The 27,052-nt window shown below is 38.2% G+C and overlaps 1 protein-coding gene across 1 annotated transcript in view; it reads right to left on the reverse strand.

Annotated features, from left to right (window-relative positions):
- Positions 1-20,394: 20,394 nt before the first annotated feature.
- MEI4 (meiotic double-stranded break formation protein 4) overlaps positions 20,395-27,052 on the reverse strand; it is an 80,757-nt gene continuing 74,099 nt past the window's right edge. Inside the window, exon 6 of the mRNA XM_086631975.1 lies at positions 20,395-20,646. Coding sequence (XP_086488101.1) covers positions 20,395-20,646 — 252 coding nt within the window. The remainder of the gene's footprint in view (positions 20,647-27,052) is intronic.

Genomic DNA, 27,052 nt, shown 5'->3' on the forward strand with positions numbered 1-27,052 from the left:
CGACAAAAGGAAATGAGAATCACCGTACATTTCTGCATGATGGTCTTCCACAGAGCATTAAAGACAGGAATATTTGAGAAAAACTATAAATACCACAAATGCGAATAAGCTTTTCAAGCACAAGAACAGGCTGGGCGGAGAATGGATCAAGAGTAGCCCTGAGGAAAAGGACTTGGGAGTGCTGGTGGATGAGAAGCTCAACATGAGTTGGCAATGTGTGCTTGCAGCCCAGAAAGCCAACCGTATCCTGGGCTGTGCCAAAAGAAGTGTGGCCAGCAGGTCGAGGGAGGTGATTCTGCCCCTCTACTCAGCTCTCATGAGACCCCACCTGGAATACTGTGTTCAGCTCTGGAGTCCCCAACATAAGAAGGACATGGAGCTGCTGGAACGGGTCCAGAAGAGGGCCACAAAGATGATCCGAGGACTGGAACACCTCTGCTATGAAGACAGGCTGAGAGAGTTGGGGCTGTTCAGCCTGGAGAAAAGAAGGCTCCAGGGTGATCTTATAGCAGCTTTCCAGTACCTAAAGGGGGCCTACAGGAAAGCTGGAGAGGGACTTTTTACAAGGGCGTGTAGTGATAGGACAAGGAGTAATGGATTCAAACTGAAAGAGGGCAGATTTCGATTAGATATAAGGAAGAAATTTTTACATTGAGGCAGTGGAACAGGTTGCCCAGAGAAGTTGTGGATGCCCCATCCCTGGAAGTGTTCAAGGCCAGGTTGGATGAGGCTTTGGGCAACCTGGTGTAGTGGACGATTTCTCTGCCCATGGCAGGGGGGTTGGAACTAGATGATCTTTAAGGTCCCTTCCAACCCTAACCATTCTATGATTCCATGATTCAGTCTGGAACTGTTTGGCATATGCATATCCCGCAAATCAATGAGTGTGGAAGGTCCACTTTGCAGAACTTAAAATGCCACTTTATATAATATTAATATCAAAAAACTCCATATAATTTTAATATCAGAAAACTTATATTTATTTTTTTTTATTCTGAACATGGATTAATCCATCATATTTGCCCTCTGGACATTAACTCCTAAACTCAAAGCATTTTTAAGTTTAAAAATCTGCAACAAAAAAATATTTTGTTATTCTGACAGCTGCTGTTATAACTGCTTTTCTAACTCTGGCTTACTGCTGTGTTAAATTTCATTTAAATTCAGAATTATTTATGGCAGAAACTTAACTTTTTATTATTCTGTAAATTCCATGTTCACCTGTAATGCAGTCTAGTTAGAGATAACGATACAATTGAGAAGAATGAATGGGCATTACAAGTAAAGTTGCGTAGCACTCTATGACTCAAGTTATTAAGTATTTACTGCTCTGCTTTTTCCTATTCTACTTCTATTCTGTCTGCAGAGCTTAAAGCAGGAAGGTTTCACCCCAAAAGGAAAGCAGTATCAGCCAAAATAGTAAACTTTTCAGTTTAAGTCTGAAATGAGAAATTAAGTACACCTTCAACATGGATACCTGGGAATCCAGGTACGCTACTGCAGAGATGAATTACTTCTGTTTCCTTCCTGGAGTGCTAGCAAGAAAAAAAAAAAAAGACACAAATACTACCACTTTTTAACAGCCTATCAAGTAAACAAAGAGGCTTCCACTTCCTTCCTTCACTTTCTCCCTAAAACATGAAGATGGTTTATGTGAATAAGTGGTTTGGACATTTCCTCTTTGCTAAACAGACCTTATTCAATTTTCATCTGTTCTCACACCAGTGGGTTAAATAGAATGAATACTTCAAACTTATTTGTGATTTCTTGTTTTTTATTTCAGCTGAAAGCTCAAGTTTCTGACTGAGAGCACAGCATGACTTAGTTCTCCCTGTACTTTAAATCAATTCTTTTTGAGCAGTGGTTCAGCTCAAACTGCAGTGTTGCATACGAATCAGAAATTCAGAATCAAATACAATATTTAAATACACGTTTTGTGAACTTGAAAACCACTATTAATGGCTCCCCTAAGTCTTCCCTTCAATAGCAGATGACACCAAGTTGTGTGGTGGTGTGGACACGCTGGAGGGAAGGGATGCCATCCAGAGGGACCTTGACAGGCTGGAGAGGTGGGCCTGCGAGAACCTCATGAAGTTCAACAAGGCCAAGTGCAAGGTCCTGCACATGGGTTGGGGCAATCCCAAGCACAAGTACAGGCTGGGCGGAGAATGGGTTGAGAGCAGCCCTGAGGAAAAGGACTTGGGAGTGCTGGTGGATGAGAAGCTCAACATGAGTTGGCAATGTGTGCTTGCAGCCCAGAAAGCCAACCGTATCCTGGGCTGTGCCAAAAGAAGCGTGGCCAGCAGGTCGAGGGAGGTGATTCTGCCCCTCTACTCAGCTCTCATGAGACCCCACCTGGAATACTGTGTTCAGCTCTGGAGTCCCCAACATAAGAAGGACATGGAGCTACTGGAACGGGTCCAGAGGAGGGCCACAAAGATGATCCGAGGGCTGAAGCACCTCTGCTATGAAGATAGGCTGAGAGAGTTGGGGCTGTTCAGTCTGGAGAAGAGAAGGCTCTGGGGTAATCTTATAGCAGCTTTCCAGTACCTAAAGGGGGCCTACAGGAAAGCTGGAGAGGGACTTTTTACAAGGGCGTGTAGTGATAGGACAAGGGGCAATGGCTTTAAACTGAAAGAGGGTAGATTTCGATTAGATATAAGGAAGAAATTTTTTACTCAGAGGGTGGTGAGGCACTGGAACAGGTTGACCAGAGAAGTTGTGGATGCCCCATCCCTGGAGGTGTTCAAGGCCAGGTTGGATGAGGCTTTGGGCAACCTGGTGTAGTGGAGGATTTCCCTGCCCATGGCAGGGGGTTGGAACTAGATGATCTTTAAGGTCCCTTCCAACCCTAACCATTCTATGATTCTATGATTCTAATTCTAATTTTCCAGTGTTCCCCCAAAAGTCATGGTTAGATGTGTAATCATGAAGAAGTTCAAAAAAACCCACCACCTATTCTCTGCTGTTAGTCCTTATTCTTCTTGTGGCTTTATCAGTATCAGGAAGTAGAGAAGGATGATTTCATGTTTTGAACGCTCGCTCCTCTTATGCATTCCAGTCTGATGTTTATCAGCTCAGCAGCAGTGTAGTGTTATGTCCCACTCATTTTTCTGAAAAAGTGCACAAACTCCCAACGAATTCAGTTTTTATTTAGCACATACACTACTCTGAGTATACTTATTAAACATTGTTTAAATAAGGATTACTGCTGAATTGGGGTAGAATTACTCAGGCATATACGCTTTCAGCTATGCATGTATTTGTATGCTTTATTCAGGCAGCTCCCTGATGCACATGACAAAACAAAATTTCATTTAAGAAATAAAACATATAAGAAATGTTAGAGTTGATCATGTGAATAGTCAACTGTTCAGAAGGACCTAAACAGAGAGACAGGCTTTTCACAGTGACGCATGGAAAGAAGAAAAGAGACAGGAGGCATAAATGGAAACAAAAGAGATTAAGACTGGGTAAGCAGAAACGTTTTCACCACAAGGCCAACCAAACAGCAGAGCGTGCTGCCCAGAGAGGTCATGCAATCTCTGTCCTTGGAAGTTTTCAAAACTCAACTAGACACATCACTGAGCAACCTGGTTTGTCCTTCCAGTTGATGCTGCTTTGAGCAGGTGGTTGGACTAGACCTTTTGAGGTCCTTCCCGACCTGATTTTTCCTACAGTTCTAAAAACCACACAGGCGCTTTTTGGAGATTGACTAAAACTCTGAAAAAAACAGAGGAATCTCACAACACAGTGTTGAGTACACAAGTTCAGCATGCACTGCTCTTTTACTTAACTATAACCTACTATATTTACTATTCGTGCATGAAGTTGCATACAAAACTGTCAGCCAACTACATGGGCTTCAATAGGTATTCTGAGCTCTTATTCCAAGGAAAGCTAGAAAAACAAAAGCTGGGCACACAAAACACGCTCATAAAGAACTCCTTGGACATCTTATTTGTCCCTTAATCTGCCATTTATTGCTTGCCAGTTGCATTTTTCTTTACGTTTAACAAGCTCTACTTGCAAGCGTAAACAAGTTTCCTCCTAATGATGTTCTGATGGAAGAAACATAATTGCACATCATAAAATCTCAGTAGCTATTTTAATTGCTCCACAAATTATCTGTAAATGCTCTCCATGATTTATAGCAGCAAACTGTTCTCCTCCAGCAGCTAAATAGAGCTGACTGGGAACTTTCAAGAGAATTTTTTTTTTTTCTTTGTAGAAAAATATCCACCTGAAAGACAAGTCTTTTTTCAGGGAAGTTTTAACTAAAGAAATCATTTTTGCTGGGAAAGATTTCTTAAATTTGTTCAGAAGGACCTAAACAGACAGAGACAGGCTTTTCACAGTGACGCATAGAAAGAAGAAAAGAGACAGGAGGCATAAGTGGAAACAAAAGAGATTAAGACTGGATAAGCAGAAATGTTTTCACCACAAGGCCAACCAAACAGCAAAGCGTGCTGCCCAGAGAGGTATTTTAATCAGATTTAAAATACCAAGTTAATTAGATCTTAATCACAGCAAGAATACCTGAGTTACCTAAGGCTGTCAAGGTGATAGAAAAAGGTTCAAGATCTTGCCTCATCCAGATTGCAAAAGAGTAGAAAGCTTCAACTTGGGTCTAGGTGAGAGATCTATCCTGATTGAAGCTTTATCTTTTCTACTGTATTGGAAGGAATTTAAAGTAAAAGATTTTCAAAAATTCAGTCAATGTAATTTTTGTTTGCTGATGAGCCCTATCTTTAAGTAATATTTAGGCAGCTGTGAGACAATAAACATACACTTGCATAAGTACAGCAATTTCCACACCCCTCATCACCTCAGCATTTTGTAACAGTAAATGAAGTGGCAACTTAGATGTAGAACAGTATCATTTTTAGACAGATTACTGCTGCAAGTAGAAATATGAAAAGATTAACATTATAGAAAGTGAAAGCTGTTTCTCTACAAAGCTCTACACTAATTAGGCCATAATTTATCGAGTAGGAAATAGAAATCAGTGAGGCATTAGGAAAAGCTTGTAGAAAGAGACAAATTTTGTAGCTGTTCCATCAGAGGATTATATTCTGATATAATTACAGCTTATTTATTCAGAGAGTCATATATTAATGAGTTCCAGCTCATTAATGAATAACATTTGTTTCTATAGAATTAACTGTTGACATGTTTAAGCAACTTTGAGCTGTACTTAATGGAATCTGATCTGCTGAATGAAATTCTTAATTATTAGAACTTTATTGAACCTCTTTAGTCTGAAGCTTTTTTAAATATAAAGTACTGAAACAATCTTGATCTGTATTTATGTTGGATATAATCATTTTCTGAATGAGACAAGTTGACTGGGATGTAAAAAACACCTGCAGAGTTTAAGTTAGAAACACACAGAAATGCTAAAACCAAACAGACCTAAGAGATAACAGATAACAGGAAGCCTAGTAATTCAAGTACTTATGCAAACTTTGTGAGTATAAACTATATGTGAGAATAAAGATCCATGGACATAAGATCAGTAGTAAGTACTACTCAAAAATCAAACTTGGAGACAGACACATTTTTGCTGTTCTGTATCACAGACACCACTTAGGAGAAAGTGATTTGAGAAACCCCCTAGATTTCAAACCAGATGCACCAAAGACAAAGCGACAACACATTTTAAGCAGAACTGAACAACAGCTGCTTGTAAGATTTAAAATAAAGTAACAATCCAAATAATAGAAGTTTCAGTTGCTGTGACATATCAATAGCAAAGTATATTTACATAATTTATCTAGCAAATTATGGCATGTAAAAGAAATGTCTAAAATAAAAGTAAATATACAAGTAAGACATAAATGAAAATATAAAGTATATATATTAATATATATGCATATCTATTTAAAAATAGAAATAAAGCAAATATGCTATATAAAAGTGAAATTCTGAGGTAAAATTCCAATGGGGGAAAAAGAGAAAATACAAAATTGCAGAGATTATATTTCATGCAAAATAAGTATTATCAGAATTTCATTACAGCTCTGAATTAAAGCAAATTTTGATATGCCAGCACTTTCAATTCACTCCATATTAATCTTTACCTATTTTCTTTGAAATTATTCACAAGTTAAGTTTGTGTGTTGATGCTTTTTGCCTTTATAAGTTACAGAGTTTCAGTGCTAGAGGAGGTTTGTCCCTAAACTTCTAGGCAATCTGAAGCCTTTAATGTGTAAAAGTTGATACTGGGTACAGCTGGCCTGAATTTTTAGAAATTAAAACATGAGTTTCCAAATCTGCTTGCTTCTTAGTGTTAAAAATCTTAAGAAATTAGTGGGTTTTGAGAAGAAAAAATCTTATAAAAAACAGATAAAAATAGAAATTGAATGACTGATAAAGAAGTGCTAATAAAAGTAGCTAAAGAAAAAAATAGCTTAATTACAAAAACTATAGACTAACACTATTGTACCAACCTTTCTCTCAACATCTATAAATGAGAATTTCCCTCTCCTCATTTCATGCTAAGATATCAGCACTGTAAATGTTAATTTTTAAAGTGCTGTAAACAGAAATCTCCAATAACATAAAACTCACAATAACCACAGTTTCAACATAATTGCTAATCAGCTCATTAAAGCTGAAGAAGTCAATATTACTTACTACTTATATTACTTAGTACTTACATACTATTTTTGGGGGGGTATTATTTTTATTTACCTTCTGGATTTCTTGCACACTACTGAGTGAATCAATCTTCACTTTCAGCTTTTCCCTTCTTTAGTGTTTCAGCTGCAGCTATTTCAGGAGACAGTCTTTATTGAAAAATAAGTATCTTCTATGTAACTCTTAAAATTATCACAGATGTTTATAAAAGTTTCTTTTTCCTGTAGTATACTGTGAGGTCTTATTCCCACTAAAGCTGTCGTTTTGAAGGTCAAAACAAGATTCTCTCCTTTTTTCTGAGTGATTTCCCTTCCCCTGAGTCTTAATTCCTCTAGTGTCAGCTGCTCCCATTTACAGTTACTATTTCCTTCAGGATGATAAACACCAGAATTGATGTAAGGATAAGATCATTGGTGCTATCAAAGATTTAAACAGGTGCTGGAGATGAAATCTGAAGGTATAGCAGGACCTCTAGCTTTGATGATCCCTTCTCCAAGCCTGGCTTATTCTCCTCTGCCTTGGGGACCTTATGCTGACTGTCATTTAAGTTTCCCCTGGGCTCATATCTGCTACAACTTGAGTAAATTAAAAACTGACAAAAGCAGCGTTAGCAAAAAGTAATGATAAATGTTGGTGAATTGACTGCAGACAGCTATTCTGGTGTGTTTTGCAGAAGATGGTGTTAAGACTGACCATGTTTGATACTGTCATAAGTGATCTGTAAGAAGGAATAAAGATTGTATTAGTGACACTCTCAAACATATGAAGGGCATAGGGAGAGAACTTAGAAATCATAAACAAGGCAAATAAATCAACAGCAAAGATTAAACAGAGGAATAAATAAACCAGAGAATTTTTCAGTTAACAACAACAAAAAAAGTAAAATTAATACCTCCAGGAAGAAAAGAATCTTGAATATACTTGAGGTTTCAGACTGGAATGATCTCCTGCCTCCAGCTGCTGATTTGTGGTCTAGCTTTCACAGGCTATGTTCTTTGGAAGCACAAGCACAAGCTCTACTTTTCATGAATCCTTTTACTCTGAGTTCCCTTTACTCTCTTTCCTGGGAGCTCAGGCCCTGTGGCTTGTCACTCATCTAAAGCTCTGCTCCCCTGCTTCCTCTAGGACTTTCCCTGACACCCTCTCCACATCTTCTGATAACCTCTGGTGACATTTCCTTCTGGGTAGGATGACATTTAAAGACAGGGGCACAAACCTTGTGATGGAATTCACAAACACACAGATAACTAGATGTTAGGCAAAGCCTGACACATACACAACTTCCTGGCAACAGGAGTGTCTGTGCAAAAACCTGTTTCAACCTCTGCATGACCTTAGAAGGTCTTTGAGGACTTTGCTTGCACCAGTGAATTAGAGAGTATCAGGACAGAGAAGTTAAATCACCTGTCGCTGAAATTCCAGAACGGTCCTTGGTACCCTTTTGGCACTGATCATGCGGCAAGGTCCTGCCCAGGGTTAGTCACTGGGAGAGTAAGGAGGCGGATGTGTCTTAAATGTAACCCTTTACGCAAAACGATAGGAAAGTACTTGGGAGCCACAGATTATATTTTTTTCTGAAAATAGTTGTCCAGAAGCCTATCTTTGAAAGATTGAGTAGGGATCACTGATTTTCCACACTTGGGTGAGTGACCCACCTGGATACTGCATAAGAAGAAAGAATGAACGTCCTTGCTACTGCCTTCTGCGGCCGTCTTTTGAAACAAGGTACCCACAAATGCATTTTGCGAGAAGCCCTACAGATCGTATTGCCTTAGGATAATTCTTTGCATCCATGTGGTAAGTAGAGCAAATAATACAGGTATCTACCACAAGAAGAAGACGAGGAAGGGGAAAAGGGGAAGAGAGAGTGGAATCAAGTGCACAAACAGGAAAGGAGAACTCAGGAAACAGTGAGGCTGCAGGTACACTTTTTTTTTTTTCCCTGATTGTAGCTGAACTGACTGAAAAGGTCGCTTCTCAAAAGTATTTCCAGCTGCTCATGACTACCATTTCCTGAGATCGTGATAGCCTACTGAACTGCTCTTGCACACACCCAAACCCCATCTCAGTTGAAATGAGCTACTATAAAAAGCATATTTAGAATCATAGAATCATAGAATGGCATAGGCTGGAAGGGACCTTAGAGATCATCTAATCCAACCTCCCTGTCATGGGCAGGGATGCCTCTCAACTAGACCAGGCTACTCAAGGCTCCGTCCAACCTGGCCTTGAACACCTCCAGAGAGGGGGCATCCACAACTTCTCTGGGCAATCTATTCCAAAGTCTCACCACCCTCGTACTGAAGAATTTCTTCCTAAAATCTAATCTAAATCTGTTCTCCTTCAACTTAAACCCATTTCCCCTTGTCCTATTGGTGGACACTCTTGTAAAAAGTCCCTCCCCAGCCTTCCTGTAATTTGTGCCAGACTGACTCATTTTAGCTGGAACACCTATTTCAGTGTGATCAGAGACTGGCTAGAAGAGATTAGTCACTTCTTTCACTAGAAAAAAAAAAAAAGGATGGTTGTCTAAATCTTAACGTGCAAAAACCCCCAGTAGAGCTAGTGGACTTAAGTGCCTAATGTATCCAGCACAACGTACAGTGTTTTTGTACAAGCAGCTGCAACATGCACAAGGAAGGCTGCAATCATACAAAGCAGAACAGGTACAGTCACAGCTAGAATTACTACTTTCCAAGCATAATAATGTTATCAGAAAGTTATTATCAAATCACCTCCCAGGATATCGACACAAATAATGTTGCATGGAAAGACTGAATCATAGGGGACAGTCAAGAGAGTTAAATGAAAGCAAAAGAATATAAGATCTGACCAGGGACAAGGAATATTAAATGGATACCAGTTTATCAACACTTGGTAGCACATTACTAAGACAACATGTAAAATGATCTGTTGTTCATCAGTCTGGAAATTAGTAAGATATTTGTTCTCTTACTTATAATTTCTAATCTTCCTTTAAAGTGCTGCTGATATGAATTTTGTGGCTGAGTCTAGAAGTGAATTTGATGGTTTGGTTATGGTAAGCACTTTTCTTCAAAATGTTTTTGAAAATAATCCATCCAGAAGAAATATAGAAAAAAAAAAAGGAAAACTACAAAGGCTTCTTCATCAGTGTCATCTATAAGTTTTTTATCTTTTCTGCTTGTTAGGGCAGGAGCGGTATGGGAGTTTAGAACACATGCCTCTGCTTTTCTATTAATTCTGGCATCACGTGTGCATCTCAAAGTTAAAATAAATTTTAATAAACCAGAAATAGGAACAAAAATACCCGCCCTGTTACCTTGAGTAAGGAAAGTAAAAACTAATCCTCAATTACGTCTGTGTGCTTGCAGTAACCAAAATAAAGGTGAAACATCCTGCAAAAATAAAATAGATAAGCAAACCTCAGGAATGTTTCATTTTAAAGGTGATCACACAATTTCAGTACTTCACCCTTCTCGCTAATTGCCAAACAGGTGCAGATAAACTCTCACTGTGTGGTCTGCCTAACCAAAGCTGAAGATACGAGGGAAGGTGTTAACAGTAAGGGTAGATGTGGTATCTGTGTGCCATCTAGTCACAGAATGCAACAAAGCCTTTCAGGCGTCAATGTTTTCCCCTGCTAAAAATGAAAACCCTTAGTTTATTTCAAAATAACCAGAAGGGCACTTTGTGTAGTACAAGATCATTAACTTAGCAGTGAAATGACTTGAGTGTAACCCGCCTCTAGTACCCTTTTCAACTTTACTAGAAACTAATGAGTGAAAAAACAGAAAGCGACAAAAATCATTCCAGTGATAGACATGGCTGGTATGTGTTTCTTTAACTTATTTGTTTCAATTATTGCCTTAAGTGATTTTCATACTACAGCATAAATTATATTAAGCAGATTCTCTTTCTCATTTGGAGCAAAAAACTAGAAATGCCAAATAGAATCCTAAAGTTCATAGTCAGTTTACTTCTTTCAGTTTTGGACGTCAATGTTGGTTTATATAATCATTAGGAAGAAAAAAAGCAGAGTAGAGTATGCTGCTCAAGAGCATATGCTAATATTACAGAGATTACAAACGATACCTTAGTGCAACAAGGAATCTGGAGTCAAGTGGTATCCATGTGGATATCAGGCTCCCTTTGCGCTTCTATTAGCTGCTAATATATCAGTAGATTTTTAAAGGGTCAAATCACACAATCTGTTTTTTGAATAATAGAACAAGTTGTTACACCAAAAACCTGCAAAAGAATCTGTTCCATTATATTCTAATGGTGGCAGACTAACATTCAAAGCGTTGCGTAATTTCTTATAAATTCTCTGTACTCAAAAGAGCCTTTTGTACAAACACAAAAACAGAAAAGCAAGGTCGTCTGAAATAAAGGGTTTGGTTTTTTGTCTTATAAAGTAAGTGATAATTAACAGGAAAAATTAAAATCAAACGGGATTTTAGCAATCTTCATTGCCCCATTAGGAGGGGTTCCTTTAATTTTTTTTACAAAAACATACGAAAAACTGCAACTGGCTCTGTATTTAGGAAGCAGACTATGCTTAGTTCTTTTAAAACCAGTAGTGAACTGCCATGCTAAGTGTCCAGGTGCATGCCCTGGCAATCCAAACCAGTTAGTCCTGCAGATCCCAGAGGTACACAGTGCTGAGGACACTGCACTAGGTTACGGGAACATTTTTCCCACTGCCTGTCCTAGCTCTAGCCTAATGGCAGGGAACCTGCAAGGCTTCATTAGTTGATTTGGTCATGCTGCTTGGACTCTTAAAAGGATGACACGCTGCCGAAGGCTCTTTCAGGAAGGTCTCATCAGGGTTTGGTTTTTTTCTTTCTTTGATTTTCTCATCTGTCTTTCTTTTCCTTGTATTGTGAGGACAAGACAGCCTCAGAGTAAGGTCAATGTGGAATTGGAACCATTTTTATGAATGGAAACTAAAATAAATCTAAAGTTTAGCTGAAAGGCTCTCCATTATTTGTAAGGCCTGAGGAACCTTGATCTTGACAGGGCTCATTACCAGATGAGAAACGAGTACCAGTGAGGTACCAGTGGGGCATCCTGATTTCCTATAAAACTCAGAGCCCAAAAACAGGTACTGAGAGTCCCCCTGTAGAAGGAGTTATTTTCCTTCTCCTCCCCTCCCCCGCCAAAAAAAGCATTCAAAGTAGTCAGTCACTAAGAAAGATACAAGAAAGTAGGCTACAAGATTAATCTTTCATTCTTTCTTTTTCTGGTTCAAGACATATTTCCTCATTGCTGGTACAAAAGATGAAGCCCAGAATACCCAATAGACAAAAGTAACAACTTTCCAGAGGAAGACACAGTGAAGGGCTGTGAAGGTCAGAGATGCCTCAAGTATCTTCCTCAGGTAACAAAGGGAGTAGTATATAAGCGTGTTCAAAGCCTTTCGTGGATGTAAACCCTTCTTGTTAGTTGTATGTGTCGAAAAAATAATAGAGAATTAGGCTGATGGAGATTTACTTGCATTCAGCAGAAACATGAAGTAAATGCTTCACTAAATCAATGGAGCTCATTTATGTTAAATGAAAACAGATTACGCTCTGTATTTCCCTTGTAAAAATACCTTTGCTTTCAATGTTTTATCTTCTTTCAGTATATAATAGTCATTTAAAGGAGTTTCAATTTCTGCTGGTTTATCCAGAGTTTTTATTTCATAATATTCCTCTGGCTATACAAACTTGGCTGAATGTATCAGAGAGCATACTTATGAAATTTGTAGGTGTCATCATGCCGAGGTCAGGGGAGGACAGAGTTGAATTTCATAGGCTGGAAAGAAGGTCTTCAACTAAACTCAGTAATGGTAACTGCAAAAAGCTGTGTTTTGTCAGAAGAGAGACCAGAAACAGCAGCTAACAGGAGGAGGCAAGAAATCACCAAAACTTCTTGGAGGAATAACCAACATCAATGCAAAAATCTGCAGTGTACAGTTTCTCATGCTGCTGTGATGAAGAAGATGCTGATGAATGCACACACACTGCCTTTCAAGCCTCACATACTGAAGAGCTGTATTCTGTAAGGTGCCAGGATTGGCCTTGACCAAGTCTTGAGAATCTCTGGCAAAAATAGAAAAGAAAGACAACTGCCCTTTTGAACAACCCTGAAGACAGATCTTGGTTTTAAACTATCTCTTATTTACTGGAGGATTTTCCTGGCTGGCAGAGACTATTTCATAGAACAATAGAATCATAGAATGGTTTGGGTTGGAAGGGACCTCAAAGATCATCTAGTTCCAACTCCCCTGCCATGGGCAGCAACACCCTCCACTACACCAGCTTGCTCAAAACCTCATCCAACCTGGCCTTGAACACTTCCAGGGATGGTGCAGCCACAACTTCTCTGTAGGCCCCCTTTAAGTACTGGAAGGCTGCTATAACATCACCCCGGAGCCTTCTCTTCTCCAGGCTGAACAGCCCCAACTCTCTCAGCCTGTCTTCATAGCAGAGGTGCTTCAGCCCTCGGATCATTTTCATGGCCCTCCTCTGGACTTGCTCCAGCAGGTCCATGTCCTTCTTGTGTTGGGGACTCCAGAGCTGAACACAGTATTCCAGGTGGGGTCTCACGAGAGCAGAGTAGAGGGGCAGAATCACCTCCCTCGACCTGCTGGCCACACTTCTTTTGGCACAGCCCAGGATACGGTTGGCTTTCTGGGCTGCCAGCGCACATTGCCGGCTCATGTTGAGCTTCTCATCCACCAGCACTCCCAAGTCCTTTTCCTCAGGGCTGCTCTCAACCCATTCTCAGCCCAGCCTGTACTTGTGCTTGGGATTGCCCCAACTCACGTGCAGGACCTTGCACTTGGCCTTGTTGAACTTCATTAGGTTCGCACAGGCCCACCTCTCCAGTGTGTCAAGGACCCTCTGGATGGCATCCCTTCCCTCCAGCGTGTCCACACCACCACACAACTTGGTGTCATCAAGTATAATTTGAAAGAGCTGTCTCAAACATGAACTCAAGCCTGGTAAGCAGGTGATAAACAGTGCTCTTCTCAAGGATGATCCTCTCTTTAGTGTAACTATGTTAATGGTGGGCATAAGCCCAAAGAATTTGGGATAAATTTGAAATCAGCAAGTTTAGAAGAAACCATGTTGAAGGAATGGCTTCACTAACTTTGCTTGTTCAGTTAAAGAAGCAGGTGTAAGTAGGCTAAGTAAATATACTTCTAAGAACAAAAGGAAAACTAAAGGGAAACACAATTAAGGAGGGTAAAACAATTTATATAAGGGGGAGGCGATTTAAAGATGGTCTAAGTGAGGTACACCGTTTGGATGAAGTTGCAGAAACTCAAATCAAGGCAATTAAGAACTGGAGAACAGAAAAAGACCCTTTCTGGCAAATGACAGAAGAAAAAGCACAAACCAGGAAAGCTATAAGCATGCAGCTGGGCAAAACTTCTCTGAGCTTTAATGGGAAACATACATCTACAGACACCTGCTCAGAGAATGAAAACAAACACTGAAGAAAAACCTCTAAAACTTTGTGCTTTTCCTGGTTTTGTGCTTAGTATTATGAATAATTAAAAATATTTTAAAACTTGACCTTTTTTCACTATTAAGCTGAAGCAGAGTAAGATGCTAATATTAATGTAGTCTTTTGGTTATTAGCTGACTGTAGTTCTTTACTTCTCTCTAAAGGTGATCACCGAAATTGTGCAGGGTCACTAAGGTACAGAAGAGAGGTTTTTAAGGGTCAAGAATTGAAGCAGCTGAAATTGAAGTCGGATTTGTGTCTGTGAGGGAGTGAGATGACAATGCTTTAGCTTAAAAAGTCTAATTTTGCCTTTGTCTTTTCCCCCTCCTCTGTGAATAGGTTAAATGACCTTTTTTTTACCGTACTGATCTCTCTGCAGTGTCTCATTTTGTCACCCAGCCATCCGATATTCCCATACTCCTGATCTCACCTAACAGCCCCAACGGTGTCAAAGGTTCCTGCTCATCTGCACCTCCTCACTCTTCTCCCCAGTCTATTTTTTAGGTTGAGCTGCTTCTCCTCATGTTGCAGGATGCTGCAGATAGCTAAAGGAATTGCTACTGTGCAAGAGCTACAAAAATGTTCTGTACGTAAATGCTGTGCATTTAATACCCTTACTCAGAAGTCACTACTATTTCACATTGCAGACAAGGAGCACTGCAGCCTTCCCTTGCAGTCAGGACTTTTGGAGAATGCCCTGGACTTCTGAGGTGTAAAACAAGTTATGAGTAGGGCTTTCCACCTTTGAGAAGTAAACTTTGATTTAGTCCGCTTAATTGTCCCTGCAGGCCACACATGCTCATGGGTTCTGGAACTAATAAAAAAGCAGAAGCTTTAAGATTTTTTTGGCTTGATGAAACGGTTGTTCTGAGTTCTCTGTTCCCAGACCAGCAAGAGATCTAAAGACTAAATTCCCTTGTCTAGATCAATAAAATATGAACATGTATTAATCACTCCAAACCCGTGGCTTTTTAAAAAAGGCTAAGCTGAACTGAATTTAAGATTAAATAATTTTATACAAATCTAATGTTAATTCTAAAATTTCAAAGCTAGATCCTTTGGAATTGCAAAGATAAACTTAATTACATTTCTGATGATTTTCAAAGTGATTTATATCATGGTATTTCACAGATGGCTTTCAATCAAATTAACAATTTACAAAGGATGAAGCTTTTAGTGATGGCAGACACGAATAAGGCTGAGGAACTTGACGCTTTCTTTTCTTCAGTCTTCAGCAAAGTCTCCTAGGCCTTTCTGCTTAGTGAAAGTGTTCAAGGAGAGAAACTATTAGAAGCAGCTGAAGATCAAGTTATGAGTTTTTCTTTGCAAGGTTTCAGCCCATATATGTCCATGGAATCAGGTGGTCATGTCCATGGGTGCTGACAGAACTGGCCAATATCCTTGCAAGGCAAGGATAGAATGTGTCTGGATGCGTGAAAAAACAGGGGCATAAAAAAAATGATGTGCTGGTCAAGCACACATCATAGTGGTTAATGGTCTGTACTTTACCTGGATACCTGTCACAAGTGGAGTATCACAGGGAGCTGTCCTGGGATGTGTCTTGTTTCATGTCCTTATCAGTGACCTGGAGGATGTCATGGAGTGCACCCGTATCAAATTCGCAGATGACACCAAAGTAGGGGTCCTGGTTGATATGCTTGAGGGCAAGGCTGTCATTATAGGACAAATGCAGGCTGGAAGAATGGGCTGAGAGAGACTGTGAAATTCAGGAAGGATAAGTAAAGCGTCCAATCTGGGAAGGAAGACCTTCTTGCCGTGGTACAAGCTGGGAGAGCCTGGCTGGGGAGTGGCTCTGCAGGCAAAGCCCTTGAGGGACCTGATAGGCAGTGAGCTCAATGTGAGCCTGCAGTAGCCCTGGCAGCAATGAGGGCCAACAGCATCCTGGGCTGTGTCAGCAGGAGCACAGATTTAGGGAAGGGATTACTCCCCTCTACTCCTAGAATCATAGAATGGTTTGAGTTGGAAAGCATCTTAAAGATCATCCAGTTCCAACGCCCCCACCATGGGCAGGGACACCAGTCCTTTTTATTCTGCATCTAGGCTACTGCTGCCCATTTTGGCCGCCCAGTAAAAAGATGTTGATAAACTGAAATGTGTTCAATGGAGGGCCACCGAGACGGATTGGGTTGGAGCATCTATGCTGTGAGCTGTGTTAAGGGAGCTGGGCTTGTTCAGCCTGGGAAAAAGGTGGTTTCAGGGGAACCTAACAGGAGCCTCTGGTGCCTATGGGGAAGGTATCAAGGGGACAGAGCCAGGCTCTGAGTGGTGAGAAAGCTAGGGACATTGAGCATAAAATGAAACAACAGACTCTATATAAGGAAGAAAAATTTCACTATGAAGATGATCAAGCAGAAGGGTAGGTTACCCAGAGAAGTTGTGCAGTGTCTGTTCTTGAAGGTTTTCAGTATCTGACTGAATACTGAACCAGCAACAGATAACTTGGCTTGACCTCCACAGCTAACCTTGCTTCGAGTAGGAGGTTGGACTGGAGACCTCTTGAGGTTCCCTCCAACCCAAATTCTCCTATGACCATGTGAATGTCAGCTGAATGTTGCACTACAGTAAACTACAAAGTGTTACTCTGTATCAGCTAGTAATGCATAGATAACTGAAAGACAAAAATTAAAAGATCATTACAGGATGAAATTAAGGTACCATTTCATTTGCACTATTACCAATATATACAAGCAATAGCTACCTCAAAAAATCAATAAATCACAAACAGATTATAAAAAGGTTACAAATTAAGTGTACAAAAGTATCATGAGAGAGTTCACTTCAAAATCCCACCCACTGCTGTCATTACTAGGCATGTAAAATTCTTTAGTGAAGAGAACAGTCAACGGAGCAGCACTACAAAAAAAATTTATTATTTTCCTTTCCTCATAATTTTTTCACTCTTATAAAAAGAGACACTCTACCATAAAATTCTTTTTAAAACAGATACAGACAGGTAAAAAACATTGTCATCTGGGAAGCTAAGAATGTGGCAAAGTAACAAATTACAAAATCATAAACTGCTATTAGGCTACTAATGAATAAGACCTGCTACTTCAACCATATAAATATATAATTTAATTGTGTATGTGTGTGTATACATATATATATCTACCTATATAAAAGCCTGAACAATTTGCACTTGCAGAACATTAGCATTTTGCCAAATTCTAAAGTACCTATATTTAAAAAAGGCAATCAGCAAGACAAAAGAAATACCCTGAAACTGTGAATTCTAAAACTGTAAGGGTAACTCAGGTGGAACACCCCAGGGAGTGATGACAGGTCAGACCAAGTTCTTTTTCTCGTGTTTCATATTCTTCAGGTCTACGACATGTTATGCTCAGCACATGGGACTTTGAGATTATTCTTTTGAGACTTCTAATAGGCTCCACTCAGCAAAGACCATAGGCACCTTCTCTGTATTTTGGGTTCCTCTTTGGAGGCCAGATATGTAAAAATCAGATGTCGACATACCTACCTAGTAAATACTTTAAGACTTAGTTAAAGTTCAAGCTGCAGGAAGGTTTCTTCCAACCGGGTCACAAATCCTCATCCTGTTCTATTTCAAAACTAAAGACAGTGATGTTTACTCAAGTTATATCTTAATTCTGCTCTGGACAAGAGCAGAAATTGTCTGAAGAGCACAGACTTAAGCCTAGGATTTCCTACTCCTAAAACCAGATACCACGAGTGTGATTTAGTTCTCACATGAAGACACTTAAATGCAAGTTCGTGTCAGTGAGCTACATATATAAGTTCATGCTGTCATCACTGCTCAATTCAACTGCCTAAGACACATCTAGCAACAGTGCCACTGAAGATGCTCCAGGCTATCAGAGGCATCTACATAGAGAGAGAAAATGTGACACAGGACTTACAGAAGATCTGCAATCCTTTCAGGTAGCAGCTGGAGACTCAGCCCAAACACTATGGTACTTTGTAAGTGTTGATAGCTTAGACATCTCAACCACATATAGACATCTAAATGCACGTCTACCTTTGTGCACCTTCATCTTGAGGCGAGTCCCATCTTGGTGAAAAACTTCCTCAAGAAATATGAGACAAAATTCTGTCTAATATGTATTCTGGATGAAGAGGTTATTACTCCCACCAAAGCTGAGATATGCTCACTAACATGGTGAGTTTAATTAATTTTGCATTGAAACAGATAAGGAGAGCCCAGGTGACCAGTTAATAGCACTTCTGTAGAGAGACCAGCAGGTGTCCAAGTTGCTACAATGGCATTACAAGGGGAACCTTCACTGTTCCAGTACTTTCAAAGCTGCACAACAAACTGTTTCAAATCTTTGTTGGACTGTAAGTGCCATATAGTTATTCCATCTCTGGACACAAAACCCGCTTTCTCTGTATGCTGTGAAAAAGATTTGAAAAATCAAGTCTCAAGTCAGCAGTTACTTCAAAACTTATCAAGGATGCATATGTTTCCCAAAATATCCATTGCTCTTCCAGTGGCCTAGAGAGAGCTTGCTGGTGAGGAAATGCTACCATCTGCAAAGAAGAAAATATATGTCCCTTTGTGCCCGAGTTGCTTTTTGTTGCAACAAAAATATTTTTTGCCAATAGATCAGCAAACATGCAATCTAGTGTTGAATCCTGTTCTTTAGAACAGGAGTCTTGAAACAATACACATTTTGCTATATACAGATACCAGTATCCTGCTGTGTTGTGTGTCTTTTGTCTACAAAACACTTCTGAATTAAGCTTTTTTAAAACACGAAAATGAAAATTATTATATCAATTATATACCAATTCTTTTTTATTCCTTTCCTTGCTCTTTTTGTAATCACACTTTCAGTGCTATCGAGGAAGGTGGAAGAACCGATTCTCTACCTTAACAAAATAAACAAACAAATAAGTAAAGCAGTAACAAAAAGAGTACCATAGTTCCTGAGTGGCTACCAAACTTACATACTTATTTAACTTTATTTTCTTTAATTTGGTTAAACTTATCTGTTTTTCTAATGTGAATATTCAGGAACACTTGTTTTGCAAACCAAACATTTCTGTTGAAAGAAAGTTTGCTAAAAATAAGAAACAGAACAGAAGCCAGTGTTTAAACAAACACAAGAATCTCTTTGAGGAGTGGATTCAATGTCAAAGTAATTTGTTTTGTAAATCTGAAATAAATGCACTCAAATGAACAAGATAAATTATTTTCAGTATTAAAAAAAGTAGTGTTTCAGATAATTTTTCTGACATAAAACGGATCTGATGAAATAAGTACAAGTGGAAGGATAAGGAGTAATGCTAAAAATGTTTTATATTTATGGAGAATACACATTACTAGGAGAGATAATAAAAGTAAAATGTTGTTTATGTATTAGAAAAAAAATGCCATTCATCATAACAGTTTACTCTCTAAATTCACCAAAGACTCTGGATCAGTTAAGGCATTGTTCAACTCATATTTTAAAAGCCTTTTTATGTTTAAGATTATTTCTGTTAAGGTATGTTACTTTAATTAGTACTATGAATATGATTCCATCACACAGAAATAAAAATTTAAAAATCAAGTAATACATAAGGGGATTTTATCAATATTCATTAATTTTGAACAAGGTTTAAAGCAATCATTAAAGGAGCTAAATTTATTCAGAATAAATTTTTGAAATCATTAGTCAACTTGGAATAAATTAGGAGTACATAAATAAAAGCCAAGCAGTACACAATGAATGTAAGAAAGTTGTAAAACTGAGCACCAGATTTTATTTTGCTCAGGTAATGACTCTTTTGATTAAATCAGAAACTAAGCCTGTCCTATGAGAATTTGTAGTGGTAAGTTACCAAGTTTAAAAATAAACATTTTGATTTCTGCCAACCAGCCATTGTCTCTAAAGCACACAGAAGCTATACAACTCTTAAAAGACAGGCATTAGTTTCCTAACTTGGAAGCTCTACACATATGTTATGTCTTGACTTTACAATTCATAGCACTTACTTTAAACATCACCTGAAACAAGGCTCTTTGTTGCCATTTTCACTGTGTATGCAAACAACAACATACTGTTTTCTGTTACAAGAAACGGCATTTATTCAAAATGACACCTGGATTATTACATTTTTTTCTGTCTTTAAAACTGGAAATAAAATGTATTATCTCTGAAACTGCTGGATAGCATAGTGGTTTAAAGTAAATGTTTTCCAATAACAACAATTTTCCTATCTGGCTCAAAAATTTTCCAATGCAATTCTACAACAAATGCACTACTAAAAAGTACGCTGCTTGTTTTAATCAATTTGCATTTGAGCTGAGTTCAAAAGAACACTCACTCTCCATAAATATAAAGAAAACAGAGGGAATTCATCTGAGAGGTGAAGAATAATTTGATCAAGGTTCTTCATAAATTTGATTTTTTCTTCTCCATCATAGTCTGAGCTTGAAATGTTACTTTCTCCTGTTCCATTTTCAAGAAGCTGTTCCAGAATCATGCACAAAGGAAAAATATTCTCATACTGGGTAATGTCATACATGGCCTGGATCTGGAAATAAAGAAAAATTGATACATAAGCACAGAGTGAAAATGCTTCTGCAGCCCACCATCTCAGTTGATAGTTTAAGGAATAATGTCAAAATTTGCAGTAGTATTTATATAATCAGAACAGCTATATGCTCAGTATGATTACTTCTAAGAAACGTTTTCCTTTTTGAGATAACAGACAAACAACAAACTCTCCATCATCCTATCAAATGAAAAGTGAACATAACCTCCTATTCATGAGTCAAAGAGAGTTTTCTCTACCTAATTATCCATAGGCTGTGATACAACAATCTACAGATAAACAACAGCAGCAGCAGCTTGATTTGGTTTAGGTATATAATTAAAATCGGTGGATTTCTGTTTTCTGAGAAATAAAATAACAAGTAAAAAAAGAAATTATTTTACTCTCAAACATAGACAATCATCTATTCAAGTGACATGTCTAGAAAGGAAATATAAAGTCCAATTTCTCAATCTCAACAGAAAATACACAAGCCAGTACTACACATCTGAGTCAGTTACAAAGTGAAAGTTTCAATTTGTCAAATAAGCTCACTGACCAAATTACAAATTCATTAAAAGCCTTACAGCTTTAATATAAATTTAGCTGTCCTGTGTTTGGAAACTCCCATTTCAAACTGAAGCTTTCAGAATCTCTGCTGTACCTAGGGAATAACTGGTAAGATCCAAACTTCAACCTTGGGGAGTTGTATCTCTGGAATGAAATACTGTGTCTTTTCAAAGTGTGAAATTTATTACACACCAGTTGTTTTTACAAAAAATGAAAGTCATTTTTGATTCCACTAGAATCTAACAAAAAGACAGCACTTTATCTTCCTCAGGTAAGGCTGCTACAATCTACCTCTGCAGTAGATGGTGGCTCAGGGATTTCTCGCTTTGTCTTTCTGAGTTTTTAAACCTAAAATCTGTTTGAAGCTCCTTAGAGTAATGTCTTTCAGGTAACCTCCCACCTCAGAGACAACACTAAGACATGATAGCCATCCTATTGCAAAGCCTCAATGTAGCAAAGTAATTATGCTGAGTTTTCTAGACATTTTGAAGATCAGGCTAATTGCTGAGAATTATTATGCCTAGCCTTGCATGCTCCAGTTCTGTCTTCCTGGAACCTGGTAAGAAAAATCTGCAGTTCAAAAGCTGCTATCAAGAATTCGACATTGACATTCTTATCACAACAAACAGCAAAAAATATAAAAGCACAATATTAAGTAATCAAATACTTGTAAAGTCCAATTAAAGCAAATTGTATAATTAGGGAAAACCTCCTCTAAAAAGACGTAACAAGACAATCTGTTTCTTCGAATACCAGACATCTGACTCTGGGACAACAATACGTATACACTGATTGTTTTGACTATTAACTAATAAAGGTGAGATAAATGTATTTATTTTGCTTATTCAACTAAATTAAAGCTAAATTGAGAAAATAACCAGTATTAATGATATCATGAATTTCTAGGGAAGAGATTACACTAAAGGCCTATAAAGTTTTCTCTAAAGACTTTCTGTGTAGGAGTCATCTGACCAAACACAGCTATCAACAAGCTGAGATAGTTATCCTTGGTTCCTGTTTTAGTCAACAGAGAGAAGCAGGGGGGGGACTCAGTTGCCTGAATGTAGGTATCTATTGCCATATTGGATCTCCAAGGGCATCCGAGGCATGTGCATGAGTAGAGCTTTACGTAAGAGTCAGCAGCTATAAGCCAGGAGTACCACAGTACCACCTTAGGGTATTCGGTGCGGTGTCAGATGTCTGAGTTTGGCAACTGAGTCTTTCAGGATGTAATTCATTCCATTCTAAACTAGATCCTCAGATGTACCATGTCCTGAAACTTTTTATAGTGACAAAATATGACTGTGCCCAGAAAAATGATGTAGAAACATAAATTGAAGTTCTATGCTTTTAGTTCCTGTAATTTGGATATTAGAAGTTCAATGTTCCAAGCAAAAACTTTTGTTCGATTCTCAAGTGTTAGCCTTGTAAATTTACTCAGATCTTCCTTTTGCATGAGGAATCAATAGAAAATGTTTTAGAAAGGCTAATTATGTCACTTCACTTATCTCAGTAACCTCGGGCTCTTCCAAGCAGGTAAGCAATTGTGTTACTTGCAGTGGGTCTTGAAAAGTGCAGCTAATTGCAACTTAGTAAACTATCCAATTGATTATGGATAATAGAAACCACAAGCTAACTAATTCCCTTTCCTCTGCAAATACTACTGCACTAAAGGAAAATGGATTTAGCCACACAGAATTGACTTTGAACAGAAAGGGTAAGTCTGATGGCAAGGAGGAAGTATTTTTCTGAGGTAATTGCTTTTCAGGGGACAAATGCACCTTGAAATACTGTTTATAAAACCAGGAAAAAGGAAAATCAGTCTAGAACATTTTCTGTCTCAAGGCTTATTAACCTTTCCAGCCCATTTAATAATCTGAACAAAACCTGTCTCCATTTCTTTTGTTAGAAGTCTTTTGCAGCACTAATTGATGCAATTACTACCAACACAAATTTGTGCCACAGAATTTGTAGAGGAATATCTTTACTGTTACCTAATGGTGCAGTCAGATAACAGACCTATTAATCTTGCTCACCAGTGTGTGTGAGCATGTAGCCGCATATGTATGGGTACACACCTATACACAAGAAAGTTCAGAAGGTATATCTGTAAAGCAAATCTTACATATAGGCTATAATTCCAGAATCTATGAATAACAACTTTAAGTAACTTTAATACTAACTCTGTGTTTCAGAAAGAATTTTAAGATAATCACTCTTTTTACAGATCAGATGGGTGTGCAATACGGGTTTTGGGCACTATTTTTTGGTGAGATCAGTCCTTTTCAATTTTTCCTCACAGGGTATTTGCGAATATGTTTCTGAGCAGTAAGATGCATTTTGCATGCACCTCAGTTCTGAATTTAAGTTTTGAAATTATTTTATTATGATTTCCCAATCCAAACAGACTTTTTAAACTTGAATTTTTTTTAAAAAAAAATCAATTATATAAGATTGAACTTTACATAAAATGGAAACAAGGGGTACAAGGACCTCCTGGCTGGATTTGATGATCTGCTAATCAGAATTCATATATTTACATCACCAAGTTCAGAATGCAGGAAGCATCAAAGCTTTTGGCTGGAATTAATTCTCCAAGCTTCTCCTATACTACAGGGTGACTACCTGAAATAGCACACACATTTACTACTTAATCTGAAAGCAGGGAAGAAGTTCTCTAACCTTTCTTCTTCACAATGCCATCATAAAAACCAGTTCTAATACGTTAGAGGAAACTGCTCAAAAACGTATGCAGCAGCATACAGTCGGAATGCTAAAAAGCCATCTCTATTCCATGTCCCTGGGCCTTTACTATGCTTCCTCTTTGCAAAGCAACAGATTAGGTGGCCCGTGATCAAATTCCAAGCCACTGCTCTCTTATTAGACAGATTTGGAGTTGGGGTCTTTGGGCAAAATTTTGGGCAAGAAGCAGGGATCTGAAAGCACAGAATTAATTGAAGTAACCTTCAGAGTATCAGAGAATGGTGGATATAATTGCTGAAGGTTATTCAACCAGATTCAGACAAAATCCCAAGTGATATTCTACATGCAATTTTTCACTTAGAATATTTTTATGTCTTAATGGTTCATGCACATTTATATCATTTATTCAAAAGCTCTCAATAGCAGCAATATAAAACAAGAACAAAAGAATAAATATTAGCTTTGAATAAATTCTCTACAATTCTTAAGCCATTTACCAGCCGCAATTCATTTGTAGTGATACAGTCTGTTGAGGCTGGAATTTTCACATGCAGAAGACTGACGCTACCTTCTGATTATAGGCAAACAACTTTTATTTCTTTTATGTCTCAAAGGACCTAAAGAATGGAGACAATACTTTACCAGTGCAAATACGAATTAGATGAAAAGAAAGATATGTTCATGGCAACTAGCATTTGCTTCCATGCAACTCAGATACTTATGCAGGCTAAGGACAAAGCATCAGCAATACCTGCATGCTTTCTGGAATAAGCCAAAATCAGCTCTAACTCAGGAAATCTTCTTTTTGGTTTAGAATGGAACATTGAAATGCTGTTTTAATTTTGTCAGAAATTACAATTAGAATTCATCTAGAAGCACCATTATGTTTGATTAATGACAAAAGCTTTCCTCCTTTTCTATCCCTTTAATTTAGTTAACACCTTTTCAGGCTTTTTTAATCCTCTGAAGATATTAAGTTTAAACGTATATTGCAACAAATAATTATACACAACATAATGCTATATAAAATACTGACATACTGATACAAATTTGAATCAAACTGGAAAGACGAGTGTTTATACACCTCTGCTATTTAGAAAGTGATAAAATTGACACTTCTAGAAGAGGTCTATTTCTATTTTAGCAGAAAAATATTCTGCCCACATCTCCTCAATCCATCATATTCTAACAGTTTTGCTCCTTGCAAATTTTTTCTTCCAACTTTTACCACTTCCATTTCTTAGCATTTACTATTCAGCAGGGATTTAACTTTTATGCTAGCAAGGTGTCTTTTCTATGTCCCAATAAATTACATTTCAAATCTCACTGAAATATCAAGCGTCAAAAGTTAGTATTTCTATTCTTTTACATGCGTGTTTTTCAGAGAAGCATAAAGGGAAGACCAAAATAAACAACAGGAACTTCTAAAGCCTGGCTAATGTTGCCTTTCCATGGAAGCAAGGGCAGTAGGAACTGCAGCACCACCAGCTGCTGGGCTATGATCACTATAGTTACGGAGGATAGAGGACAGAATAGAACCAAATCTGCCATCTAGCAATTTCCAGCAAAAATCCCTTATGGCCCATCCCCTCCCTAGGGAAGCAAAAGGAGCCAAAGCTCCTAGAAATTCTCTAGAGCGGGTAGAAGCAGGCATAGAGTATATGTCTACCTTGAAATAGTCTATCACCAAGCAAGTCATCATCTCAGCAAACAGTCCCAGTTCCCCTTGCTTCCTTGCAGAAGGTTGCTGGTACAGGCAGGTACATATGTGGACTGAATTCTTGGCAAGAAAACTAAGATTCATGGGCTAGGAGGCCACAGAGCGAGCGTAAGCTGATGTGCCATGTAACAGAACATGGACTTACCCAAACTACTTCAAACTGTTTGAAGTGGATCATGCCTGCTAGAAAATGTTGAAACTTGATTTGCACGTTTCTAGAGACGTACAATCCTGGGTATGCTCTTTTATGGTCAATTATCCCAACTCTTTTTCTTTTTTTTTTTTTTTAAAAAAAAACCCCACATATTTTATTTGCTGCTTTGGCTTTCTGGAAGTAGAAGCAGCTGCTCCACCTAGAACTAAGAGGAAGGTGGATCTGGGACAACAAGGCAGTGACAAACTATATACAGCTATTGATGTGTACAGATATGAATAAATTATTTCTCTGCTTACTATGCCTGCATATAGGAGGTATGCTTCTCTGAAACCGTTTTCAGTATTTTAACACTACAGTTGTCCTAAAAAGTATATAATTATAAAAACAAGTCCCTAAATGGAGAGATACTGACAACATCACTTTTTAGAAAAAAAGTTTCTAAATCACGATAATGAAAAATAAGGAAGAAATGACTGGCTGGAAATGCTATCAACAAGTGATCAGCATTTAGTAAACTTTGTGTTTGCTAAGGTAATGCTGACAGACCTAAGTTTTCAGTAAAATCGACACCATTTTACTCTACTTGCCCAGTCTGAGTCAGAGGTTAATGGAGATACATGTCAAGAATGACTGAATTTTTTCCTCAAGTGGCAACACATTCTCACTTTATGAACAAAGAATTCAGGGAATTCTGTTCTTGACCCTTCCTTTTTCCTTTGAGAAATCCCTATCGACGCTACTCATTGGTGTGTTCAAGTCGTAAACAAAAGATAAACATTTTTTGGAGGGCAGCAGGTACGTTTTGATAACAGGCATTTTACTTCAAAACAAGGAAAGTCTTTTAACTGGATGTTCCACAAGTATGTAAGTATTCTCTATGTGGATCATTAAAATTTACAAAACCAGCAATATCCATCGTATAAGAAAGCACACAGTAGATAAAAGAGGTTATCTCTAATTGCTGTTTAATGTTTAAATAACATACTGACAAGCATCTCTAAAACGTTTAAGGCAGGTACGCATGAAAGACTTTACCAGAAATCTTTTTGTTCTGATTTTAATACTATTATATTTGGTTTAAAGGAAATTACCTTACAAATTGCCATGACTCAGGATTCAGTTTTTAGCTGATTAGCATTTCTCACTAATTGCTTTTTGTTTTGTGATTTTGAAATGCATATTTCCCTAACATCCCTCCCAGTAATTATAATCCTCGTTAACCAGGTCAATATTCACCTGCCAAGAAAGTTCACACA

Source organism: Tauraco erythrolophus, chromosome 2, assembly GCF_009769465.1.
Source record: "Tauraco erythrolophus isolate bTauEry1 chromosome 2, bTauEry1.pri, whole genome shotgun sequence".
Taxonomy (NCBI): Eukaryota; Metazoa; Chordata; class Aves; order Musophagiformes; family Musophagidae; genus Tauraco; species Tauraco erythrolophus.